At 34.3% G+C, this 12,394-nt stretch overlaps 1 protein-coding gene across 3 annotated transcripts in view; it reads left to right on the top strand.

Annotated features, from left to right (window-relative positions):
* The window catches only part of TUBGCP3 (tubulin gamma complex component 3), a 71,962-nt gene that overhangs the window by 41,125 nt on the left and 18,443 nt on the right, over nucleotides 1-12,394 (top strand). For all 3 annotated transcript variants that reach the window (XM_058184441.1, XM_058184442.1, XM_058184443.1), the window contains 5 exons: nucleotides 1,403-1,569; nucleotides 7,290-7,400; nucleotides 8,050-8,158; nucleotides 9,777-9,966; nucleotides 12,230-12,365. In XM_058184441.1, coding sequence (XP_058040424.1) covers nucleotides 1,403-1,569; nucleotides 7,290-7,400; nucleotides 8,050-8,158; nucleotides 9,777-9,966; nucleotides 12,230-12,365 — 713 coding nt within the window. The remainder of the gene's footprint in view (nucleotides 1-1,402; nucleotides 1,570-7,289; nucleotides 7,401-8,049; nucleotides 8,159-9,776; nucleotides 9,967-12,229; nucleotides 12,366-12,394) is intronic.

Below are 12,394 nucleotides of genomic sequence, written 5' to 3' on the forward strand. Positions count from 1 at the left end.
AGTGTGTTTGTATGTGGATGTTCTTTAGGTTTGATTTGCTTAGGTAATAGTCACTTGTATAGGTATCTGTCTGACAACTATTACACCTTGACTCTTTTACTGTTCCCAGTGAAACAATAACTGGCCACATGAAAAGCCTTCTGCTAAAGACTCCAATTCTGGAGACGAAGAATACCTGGTATTGATGACTCTCATCCTAGCTTCAGAAACCAAGAAATCTACTCCACAGGAAGGCTAAAACTATTTCTGCCAATTGAGATTGGCAAAAATAACAAAATCTTGCAAATCTGATTGTTTTGTGTTTCCTCCCTTTCTTATACTCCATTGAACCAGGGAGGCCTCTGCCTAAACCACTTCCAAATAGCAATAGCACTTAGACTTATATACCGCTTTACAGTGCTTTACACCGCTCTCTAAGCAGTTTACAGAGTCAGCATATTGTCCCCCAACAATTTAGGTCCTCATTTTACCCACCTCAGAAGGATGGGCGGCTGACTCAACCTTGAGCCTGGTGAGATTTGAACTGCCAAATTGCAGGCAGCCAGCAGTCAGCAGAAGTAGCCTGCAGTACTACACTCTAGTCTAATCACTGCGTCACCATAGTACGTTACCTTATTTCAGCCCCTTTTGCCTTAGTAAAGCATCTTCATATTTCTGTCAAGGCATCTTTCTTACTTGTTCAGCAATTGAGTTGCAGAGATACCTTGATTGTCTCCATGATTCACCTTTCCCTGGATTGCAGGAGACTGCAGAAAGTGACAGGGAGAATTCTGAAAATGCAGCTGTCCCATCATCTTCGGTTGAAGAGGAATGTTCTGCTATGAAAATTGAGGGGGATGGGTGTACTCATGCCTGCCACTCTCCATACGAGAGGGGTCAGAGTGGGATGTTCTTTCTTTTCCTGCTGCTCCGGATATTCTTGATCTTTCCATGTACATGGAATGAAAGGGTGTGGCTGATGGGGAGAATTACTGTGTGGAAAGTACATCGGGAACAAATTTCCCAGCAATAATTATTTCAATAATTGTGTGAGTTACATAGAGCAGGTTGTGAAAATCTGGGGAGAAAGCAGGCTGGATTTAAGAAGGAAATTTGCTCTCATCTTTGCAGAGGGCAATCAATTGCTTAAATTGCTTCAGGAAAGATTTTTACCTGGTTGTCCTGCATTGGGTGCCTTCTGCCAAGTTTCAATTAGCTACATAAGAGAAGCTAATAGCACCAGGAGGTAAAGGTAGAGAAACAGTGGCTTCATCCTCTAGCCTATGATGTCGGTTCAGAATTTCATTCCTAGCTATTTGCTTAGGAATGCCTCAGTACAGAAGTATTGAAGATATCCCAGATTATAATGCATTGTTCTAGTAGATTCTCCATCAATCAAACCTTATACACTGTATTTTTCCAGGAAGAAAAGGAGGTGAACTTGCATCAGCTGTTCATGCCTACAGTAAAACAGGTGATCCCTACATGAAATCCCTGGTGCAACATATTCTTGGCCTTGTATCACATCCCATCCTGAATTTTCTTTATCGTTGGATTTATGATGGAGAATTGGAGGACACGTACCATGAAGTGAGTTATATAAACTTAAGTTATTTTTAAATAATTTAATATTTACTTAATAATAAACTTAATATTCATTTTAAACTTCTTATTAAATTATTATATTATTAAAATTTTAAAATGAGCTTAATATATAATTTAATTATTAACTTCATTTTTAAATAACTCAGTATGGCACTGCATTACATCTTTCAACGTTTTGAATCCCCAGGGACCTATCCAAGGGGCCATTTTGTAGATTTCAGCTTGGCATTCAATAGCATCATTCCAGAAATTCATCACTCTAAACTGATTCAGTTAGCTGTGCCAGTCCATACTTGTAGGTGGATTATTAACTTTTTGCTGGATGGGAAGCAACAGGTGAAGCTAGGGAATATCACATCTAATGCCCTGGCAATTAGCATAGGCGTCTCTCAGGGCTGGGTTCTCTCTGCATTGCTCTTCTCTTTCTATGCTCATGACTGCATCTCTAAGGATCCCTCTGTTAAAGTACTGAAGTTTGCAGAAGATGCAGTCATTGGTCTCATTCGAGACAGTGAAGGATCTGCATATAGATGGGGGATTGAACAACTGGCTGTGTGCAGTGGTGGAATTCAAATTTTTTTACTACCGTTCTGTGGGCATGGCTTGGTGGGCATGGTGTGGCTTGGTGGGCGTGGCAGAGGAAGGATACTGCAAAATCTCCATTCCCACCCCACTCCAGTGGAAGGATACTTCAAAATCCCCATTCCCTCCCCACTCCTAGGAGAAGGATATTGCAAAATCTCCATTCCCACCCCACTTGGGGCCAGCCAGAGGTGGTATTTGCCAGTTCTCCGAACTACTCAAAATTTCTGCTACCAGTTCTCCAGAACCTGCTAAATAACACCCCTGGCTGTGTGGTGCAGCTGGAACAATCAGGAGCTGAACGTGCTTAAAACTGTAGAGATAAGAATGACATTTAGGAGGAGGCCTTCTATTCTATCATCTCTTACTATATTGGACAGCACAATATCAGCAGTAGAATCCTTCAAGTTTGGGGTCTATAATCTCCCAGGATTTGAAATGGACATCTAACATGAGAATCATCATGAAAAAGGCACAACGAAGAATGTTCTTCCTGCGTCAACTCAGGAAGTTCAAACTGCCCCAGGAGCTGTTGATACAGTTCTACAGAGGAATTACTGAGTCTATCATTGTATTTCTATAACTGTCTGGTTTGGTACAGCAACCAAACAGGACAGGTACAGACTCCAATGGATAGTTAGTTAGAAAAAAACAATTGCAAAAGCCTGCATCCCATAGAAGACCTGCATAATGCACAGTACAGAAGGAGGGCTGAGAAAATAACTACAGACTTCTCACATCCTGGACATAAACCGTTTCAACTTCTCTGCTCCAAACGCCGTTGTAGGGCATTGAATGACAAAACAACTAGCCACAGGGACAGTTTTTTCCCTCATGACATCACTCTGCTGAACACCTAATTCTCACAATCCATTCTTATGTCTAAATATATTTATCCATGTTGCATGGTTATAGTATTATTATTATCCTTCTTATTTTCTTTATTACCCCCTCTTACTGGTATTATTATTATGATTATTACTACTCTGTTCTTTTGCATGTACACTGAGAGCTTCTGCACTGGAGACAAATTCCTTGTGTTTCTAATCATACTTGGCCCAATAAAGCTGTTCTGTTCTGTTCTGGAGGTCCAATGTCTAAATCCCATAAACCAACCAATAAATTATTTTTAAATTCGTCCTGCATGGTAAAAAAAACTTCTGCACATATTTGTATTAAGATAAAATGACCAGGATCCAAGGAATCATGTCCCATATTTATCAGAGATCTAGCATAAATATGCAATAGTTGATTTATTTTTATTTATTTTTAAATCTAATATTTCTTAATGTTTGTTGAAATAGATTATAAATTATAAATTTAATAACTTCACAAATTTTCAAAAGCAGCCATGTTGGCTGAATAATTCTCTCAGTTAAAGTCAAAATATATGGAAGATGTCCATTAACATAAAATTAACATTTAATTTTAATTTGGTTATGTACTAGGATAAATGCACAACGTCCATTATAAAATTGGAACTTTAATTAATAAAATAAACTTCCATCTGATATAGAATTCTTATGGGTGAAAACCCCAGGAACATTCTACTATAGCAAATATGAATATCCTGGAGAATATGACCCTTACAAAAAGCTTGTCATATAGTGTTTTGGGGAAGAAAAGATTGGGCAAATGAAAATGTGGATTTTCCTCTAGGACATTGATTGCTTTTGTAAACAGGCTCTTAATTTCCTTAGCAGAAAATCTCCCCTGTTATCTGTTAGTTGGAAGGCCTTGGCATTTGTTCATCAGTTAAATTGTACTATGATTTCTCATTTCTCCTGCAATTCTTTTTGTACTAGATATAATAACAAAACTCAAAGAACCTTGAATGGGTAAACTGAATCAATAAAATAATTATATTGCAATTATGTTCTGACCTTGGTTTTCTTCACCCTTTCCAAGATCTTTTTTTTTCATAGGATTATTATGAAATGCTCTTCTTGCTTTTTGTATTTTTAAAATATAAAGTGTTTTCTAAATACATTAATTGCATGTTACTTTGCCCTGGTTATAAAATGAGCGTTTTCATGGTTCTGAAAGATGATTTAATTGTCTGATGGATTTAAAATTATATTTTTCTCATTAATACTTCAATTATGGTTTCATGCCTATTGAGCAGAATATCTATAGTAAATGGACCTTTAAAATTTATACTTTCCTATATGAGTAAGTGTATATGTTGTGTATACATATTTATGAGTTACTACTATGTTCTAGTGCAAATGTGTATATAGGGGGTGAGTAGATTATTATACTTTGGGATCTGTTTCCCCTTGCCCTTTTTCACATATCCATATTTGTTCCTTTTTTGCTTATACTTTTTTGTATAGAACATACTGAGTATGTGATTTAGACTGATGCCTGTGATCTTGTCTACTCATAAATAAATTTAAAAATTGAAAATGGAATGTCTTTACAAGTTCTTATTGTTTCTTCTTACATAAAAACAGAGTAATCTACTTTCAGACAAGGTCTGGTTCATGGGATTAGGATGTACGCATATAAATAGCCGAAACATCTAATTCAGAAATTGCATTCCATTTATAGTGAAGATAATGATCAAAGACACCCAAGTAAAGTGTTTGCATTAGAATAGATATAATGAGATTTATTACCTTGTTTATAGAAGTTCCAATATTGTTTAAATGTGCCTACTTCCATTGTTGTGTAAACAATCTTATCTTTTTCTTTCATTTAATTGGGAACAAAATGGATTTAAAACAGCCTTATAAATAACATGTACCAATGTTAGTACTTTCATAATCCTAATATTACAAAGTATATGCATTTATACGTTTGTTTTCTGAGGTTTTCGCGGGTGTTTGTATGTAGGTCTTTGGTTATTCGGGTTTTCTCCCGCGTAAAATTGGAAGTGTCTTGGCGACGTTTCGACGAAGTCTCATTCGTCATCTTCAGGCTTCAGCTTCGTGGAGCAATGTGTGAATCACATATTGCTCCCAGAAGCACGAAGCTGAAGCCTGAAGATGACGAATGAGACTTCGTCGAAACGTCGCCAAGACACTTCCAATTTTACGCGGGAGAAAACCCGAATAACCAAAGACCTACATTTATACGTTTATATATATTTATTTTGAGGAGCTAACAGATGAAGATCCTCCTCTTCATTTTGTGTAATATATTAGTAGGAGCAATGTAAGGTTAGGATCCCTGATTACCATGGTAAAGAAAAGAAGGGAATGAGCAAAGCAAGAGTATTATATAATTGAGATATAAGATGAATATGCAGGCAGATAAAAGGGGCAGTTTAAGCTTGGGGAAAGGAGGCATTTAGTAAGCCAAGTGACTAAATCAGGATTGAAATAAACTACTTTTCTTAAACCAGATGTGGTGATAAACAGGCACTGATAGATACCAATTTAGATTTGTCTTAATCCCCGAATTTTGAGTGCTTTTCTTTTGATGGGGTATCCAGCCATAATTGTGGAGAAGATATGCAAATTTATTGATAATTTTTATTTATTTATTTATTTATTTATTAGATTTTTATACCGCCCTTCTCCCGAAGGACTCAGGGCGGTGTACAGCCAGAATAAAAACAAAATATATACAATTTAAAACAACATTTAAAAAGAGCAAATTTTAAAGGCTGATTATTAAAATTTAGATTTAAAATTTAAAAAATATTAAGAATACCCAATTAAAATTTTGAGAATATCATCCTTTGAGTTATTTGTAAGAACAATAAAGGTAGGATATAAATAAATAAAGCAAAAAAAATTAAATATTTATTCATCAATTTCTAACTCCAGAATTGTTGAAGACTCTTGGCGGCTATATTAATAAAATGAACATGCCAAAGTAATCAAACAAAAATATCTTACAAATAAATGTCTAAAAGCAATACATCGTGTTAGACTTCAAAAAGCCCCCTGGAAAAACTCTGTTTTTAACTTTTTTCAGAAAGCAAATAATGTTCAAACGGATAGAACTCCTACAGGAGGCCATTCCAGAGGCCCAGTCTCCTCAAAGGGAAAATGTCCTAAGATACTGCAGAGGTTATTTGACTGCATTTAGCTAGAAAAAGAAAAGACAAAGTTCATTCTATGGGAAGGAAGAGGTCAAGGTCTTAGTACTGTATCTGTCAAGGGAGATACATTTCAAAACTAAGTTCTAATGCATAAAAGTATATTGCTTATTACAGGAATATTAATACTAATAGCAAACTGTATTTGAGCCCTTCCTGAATATTACATGTTCTGCCAAAATTGTTCTGTATTTCTTTGATATTCATGATTAATATATTTTAATTCACTTTGTATTACATTGTTCTATTGAATTTTTCTAGCATGAGATCTCTTAGCTAGAAGAGCTGTGGGCTGTGGTCTAGACACTTTTTGCATCTATATACTTTAATCTCAAAGTATTGCACTCACTTGGATTCTTCTGTTTTGTTTCCAACATTGGGGAAATAGATAATGAATTAGGGGATTGCTCTTATTTTTGAATTATTTAACAGATGATCTAATGTGCATTAGGAACCTATGGCTACCAGCAAAAGAGAAAGAGGGGAACTAAAATTTTCTCACCAGTTTTCTCTAAATATATTTCTTAAATAGATGGCCATATTTTCTTTTTGAAAAGATAAAAATTCTCTAGGTTATACTTAATTGATTTTGTGCCCTATAAAGCTCAAAATTAACTAGATTCTGAACAAACTGATGCTATTATGACATGATTCTTTTCTTAATGTTTTAGGCTAACAAAAAAAGCTAAAAACTTCCAATTTTGTGCAGCATGTATTCATAACCCTTTGCTGGGAATTGATGGTCTTTTAAAAATGAATTTTTAAAAATGAGTCTATAGTAAGCTAACATGAGAAAATTTGGTTTTGCAAGACAGCAAACAAGTTTTAAAAGATAAATAAGCCTCTCTTTTTTTTTGTCCAAGGGTTATGGCTAAGCAGCAAGGGTATTCTGATAAAAATATAAATAATGATGCATTGAATAGAGAGCTAGATTAAATGATTTCTAAGGTATCTTCCAACTCTTATCTGTCTACAGTACATATAAATATATATTCGTTTTTATGTATAGAAAAATACATGTGATTATATATGTATCATATTTAGGCTTATTATAAAACTGTTTTATCCACAGTTCTTTGTAGCCTCAGATCCTACAGTGAAAACAGATCGGTTGTGGCATGACAAATACACATTGAGAAAATCAATGATTCCTTCTTTCATTACAATGGATCACTCCAGAAAGGTATGAAAAAATAAACCTGATAGAATATTCTGATCACTTTAAAATTTAGTGTTAACATACATACATACAGATATACACACACATAATATGGAAGCAGACATTTAAAAGTTGATATTCTATATACCAGTGGTTCTTAAACTGGGGATAAGAGGTATATCCTGTGCATAAGAGGCAATTTATAGTTGCTTTTTTGTGTGAGAGTCCAGTTTCAAATTGCTACCACTAGGCCACTTGTGTGAAATAACACACAGGTGGGGAGTAATGTCATTATTTGGGGCTTGGAAATGGGACAGTTGGGTCAAAGAACCACTGCTGTAGAGCCTTTTTCTTCAGACTAGTTTCCAAAATTGGGCACATAGAACTTTTTTTACAATAAATGGTGAAAACATTCTACTAAGCTGGGCATCCAAAGAGGTAAACCCATCATTAAACCGAGGTGAATGCCTTTCTTTATTTGCTAAGTCTGCTTAGAGTATAGAATTGGAAGGAGCTATTGAAGCCGGAGTAAATTTTGTATATTTATTGTTGTTTGCTCTTTGTATGCTTTATTTTAATAAATAAAGCATACTTCCTGAAAAATGTTTTGAAAGGGAAAATGTTCTGCTCTTAAAAGACTTCAAAAATACCGTAATATCCTTTTCATATTTAGGTTCTCCTAATAGGAAAATCGATAAATTTCTTACATCAGGTTTGTCATGACCAAAGTCCATCATCAAAAATGATAGCTGTGCCCAGATCTGCAGAATCTCCAAAGGATGGTATGGAATTATAATAAGTTTATAATAGGTTGTTTGTTAACTTTTGCCATACAGAAGTTTGTCTTAAGGTTACATAGAAACTCAGTAGTAGCTTTGTTTCTTACTTCATTATTTTGCAGCTTATCATTATCTGAAATAATAATACGGTGTAAAATGTTAAAGAGCAAAAGTTTTCTGGCTTGTACGGCACCATAAAGTCTTTGTATTTATTTTATTTAAATAATTGAATTGATCTAAAGGCACATATTTTGGAAAGCTAATTTGAAGTATGATCAAATTCATGGCCTTGAATTTCTGATTGAAAACTTCACATACTTGTTACTATTTTTCCAGTTAAAATTTCAAATTTATTATTATTTGAAAATTTATACATAAAAAAACTTTATTTTGGTTACTTCCAAAAAGATTCTTCAATGTATATGAGCAGAAGCATATTACCTCTCTGCAGCTCTTTAAAGCAGCTGCATTTTTTTCACCCAGCAATTGCTACTGCATATTCATTTATTTGTGCACTTTTTGGGAATTGAATCTCGAAACACCATACTATATTAATTTACATCTCATCGTACTCATGTCAGAAGCACCAAGGTGCTTCTGGGTTGACAGGATTAGTCAGTAACATCACCGTTGGCCTGGGGGACACCCAATTGGGGGTTCCTTTATAACTCTCATAACCGTCTTAAAACTGATTAGAAGAGTAGTTTATTTCAGTCATTGCAATAAAATGATCCAACTCATATGTTCTGTGTAAGCATCTATTTTGTCTGTTAGTTTTAATGGTGAGCCTATGATCTGGGATTTCAGGTCCTTCTTAAATTTTTGTAACATTTTTGTAGGTAAAGGCAATTTTCATGAAAGCTTCACATATTGGTCAGTGTCATAGACTAGCCAGGGTGTAATCTGGACATGAAAAACAAGGCAAATTCTATTACATGTAGATAAGACCCCAGCAACATGGTACCTTAAGTTAACAAGTGCCGTGGTGGCGCAGTGGTTAGAGTGTAGTACTGCAGGGCACTTCTGCTGACTGCTGATTGCCAGCAGTTTGGCAGTTCAATTCCCACTGCCTCAAGGTTGACTCAGCCTTCCATCCTTCTGAGGTCGGTAAAATGAGGACCCAGATTGTTGGGGGCAATATGCTGACTCTGTAAACTGCTTAGAGAGGGCTGTAAAAACACTGTGAAGCGGTATATAAGTCTAAGTGCTATTGTTATTGCTATTGCTAATAAAAAGCTGACTATTGGGTCAAGGAGAAGTCCCAGCCTCTACACTTGGACTTTCAATGATGAAGCACATCTAGCATTGCCAGTTAAGCCACCTACCTTTCTACAGATGGAATCGATTCCTTTTGAATAGAGAGAACATGCTTAGCACACTCACACAATGTCAATTTCATGAAGTGAAATAAGAATCCCTGCTACCTCTAGAAAATTCACCATAAAGCCATTAAACAAGCCATTAAACAAGTATTTAATATTCTATTCACCATCAAATTATTTGGGTGTATCTGGAAACCATTCATTTTATAGAATTCAAGTCAAATAATTATATACAGTGCAAGAGTTGATAAGTTGTGCTTGTTTTGCAATCTTGGTAACTTCTTGTTTTTCTGTAACAGCTGCTGAAATGTTCACAGATTTGGAAAATGCATTTCAGGGAAAAATAGATGCTGCATATTTTGAGACCAGTAAATACTTGCTAGACGTGCTCAATAAGAAGTACAATTTACTGGAGCATATGCAAGCCATGAGACGCTATTTGCTCCTTGGTCAAGGAGATTTTATCAGACATTTAATGGACTTGTTAAAGTAAGTAAATGCCGATTTTAGAGGGATGACTCTGTTAATCTGTCGTTGTAGAAATTTTCATTTGTCCCCTTAAAATTTAGTACATGATACTTTTATGAGATAACTCTACATCATCGGAGTATTATTTTGTAAATGATTATTATTTTCCTTATAAAACAGGAGAGAAACTTATCACTATAGGAATATTCTGCACAAAAAGAACCTTCACTAAAACTCTTGTATAAAATTTTTTAAGTTTATGTATATATATGATAAGCCCATATATGAGTGTCACAAAAGTGCAGCTTTATGTCTTTAAAACTTAAAGTCTAGAGCTGCACTAAGACATTTGAGATATCCTGTGTGTCTCAGTGCGTACATACACACACATACACATAGTTGTTGATTTTCTTCTTTCCTATTCTTTGTTTAATTAAAGAAAAATGCAAAGAAAGAAATGTATCTGTGAAGCCCAATATTAAAGTTTATGTTATAATATATATCTTGATCTTTTATTACTTTATTATTTTATTCAGTAATGTATCACTCTACTTTAGAATTAACACTATTTTTTCAAGTTTCTATTGGGTAACATTTGGTTCTTTTAAATTTTGGTGGAGCAGTTTTCCGAAATTTTAAAAAGCTGATCTCTTTTAAAAGTTTTTGAAAGTTCTTCATATGATATTAACTATACATTCAACTTGCTTTCAAATGAATATACATAGGATTGCAGCCTGATGGTACAATCCTATTTGTGTACACTCAAAATTAAGTTTCTTTTAGTTCAAACAGCTACCTTTACTGCATAGTAAATGTTCATAAAATTGCATTATTAATCTAAAATATGATCCTTCTCATTCTCTGTATTCAAAACCTTATTAAATTTATAGTCTACCTTTTCACTAAGATAACTTCAGACATGATTAGATTTTATATATACATTATAAAATGTATATATAATTTTATAATGTACATATAAAATAGAGAATGGATTGTACTATTTGAATTGTTTATGCAACTACCAGTAATAGTGTCAATCAAATCTTTTAAAATTCTGTTCTTTTTCATATATTATTTTTAATTGATTCTCTCATTCTTCTTGTTTTCCAGCATCTTAGATTGTAAATTTGAGAGTAGGAATTGCCATAATATTAAATTTAGATGGTATCTTTTGGTTATTTATTGCCTCAGCAGCATGTAGGCTACCACATAAATCTTGCACACATAAAATTTTAAATTCTGCACTCTGGATTTTACTATTCGGAGGCTGCTATCACTGAATAATATTTTGACAAAGAGAAAGTAAAGACTACATTTTGATGAATATATCATGATATATTTATTTAAATGTCTATTCAGATCCCAAGCTTTTGAAACTCCTGGATCCCGTACTTTTAAATTCAGCACTCCACCTACTTCCCTTCGTGTCAATATTTTTAAAAGCATCTTGGATTTTCTATTACAATGGCATTTCAGTAGTATAATGGCAGACTTCCTACATGTTACATTTCTTTTCCTTCAATAATGCCAATTTTTCATTACAAAGGATTCCATTTGCTTGCCAGACATCAAAGCGACGTCTATTTGTCCAAGAACTGAATTGATGTAACATCTCTACACTCAAGTGCAGCAGGGAATGATAATGAGATAGAAAATTGGCACAACATTTTGGTGTGTCAAACACTGAAGAGTTGTGAATTAATGGAAATAAACACTTTTTGACATAGAATTTTTAATTTGCTATTTCGGATTCTGGGAATATAAGCTTTGGTTTTAAATATTCTTTAATGCAAAAGGCACAACTGCATAGTCTTTGTCACTAAATTTAAAATGAAGCCTCTAACACTTTTTGGAATCCAAAAATGATTCAAGATAGGACAACAATATTTTATATAAAAGAAGTTCCCCAAATCTGTAGATAGTGTGGCTGTTTGGAAGTAGTCTTCTGTAGCCATTTTATGTCACTGTCCCTCCCTTGCCCCACAAGGTATGCATGTTTAAAAAGCGGAAATAGGAAAATCCTTTAAAAATAGGAGCAAAAGGAAAGAATAGCATTAGATTATACCTAATTTAAAAAGATTTTAGATTGGATTTTAAATTATAGGAAAGATTGTGTTGCATTGCTACTAAGTTAATTCAGATATGACCTGAGGTTTTGTTTAAAAAAAGAATTCACTAAGAGAATCTGTTCACTGATTGTAAAACTATTGCATCTGCAGCTGGATGAAAGTGGGGTATAGTAACATTTATGTATCTGTCTTTTATTTATATTATTTAAAAATAGGCCAGAACTTGCGAGACCAGCTACAACTTTGTATCAGCATAATCTGACAGGAATTCTTGAAACAGCTGTCAGGGCAACTAACGCACAGTTCGATAATCCCGAGATCCTCAAACGCTTGGATGTTAGACTTCTGGAGGTATTTTTGAGTCATTTTAGTATCTCATG

Source organism: Ahaetulla prasina, chromosome 5, assembly GCF_028640845.1.
Source record: "Ahaetulla prasina isolate Xishuangbanna chromosome 5, ASM2864084v1, whole genome shotgun sequence".
Taxonomy (NCBI): Eukaryota; Metazoa; Chordata; class Lepidosauria; order Squamata; family Colubridae; genus Ahaetulla; species Ahaetulla prasina.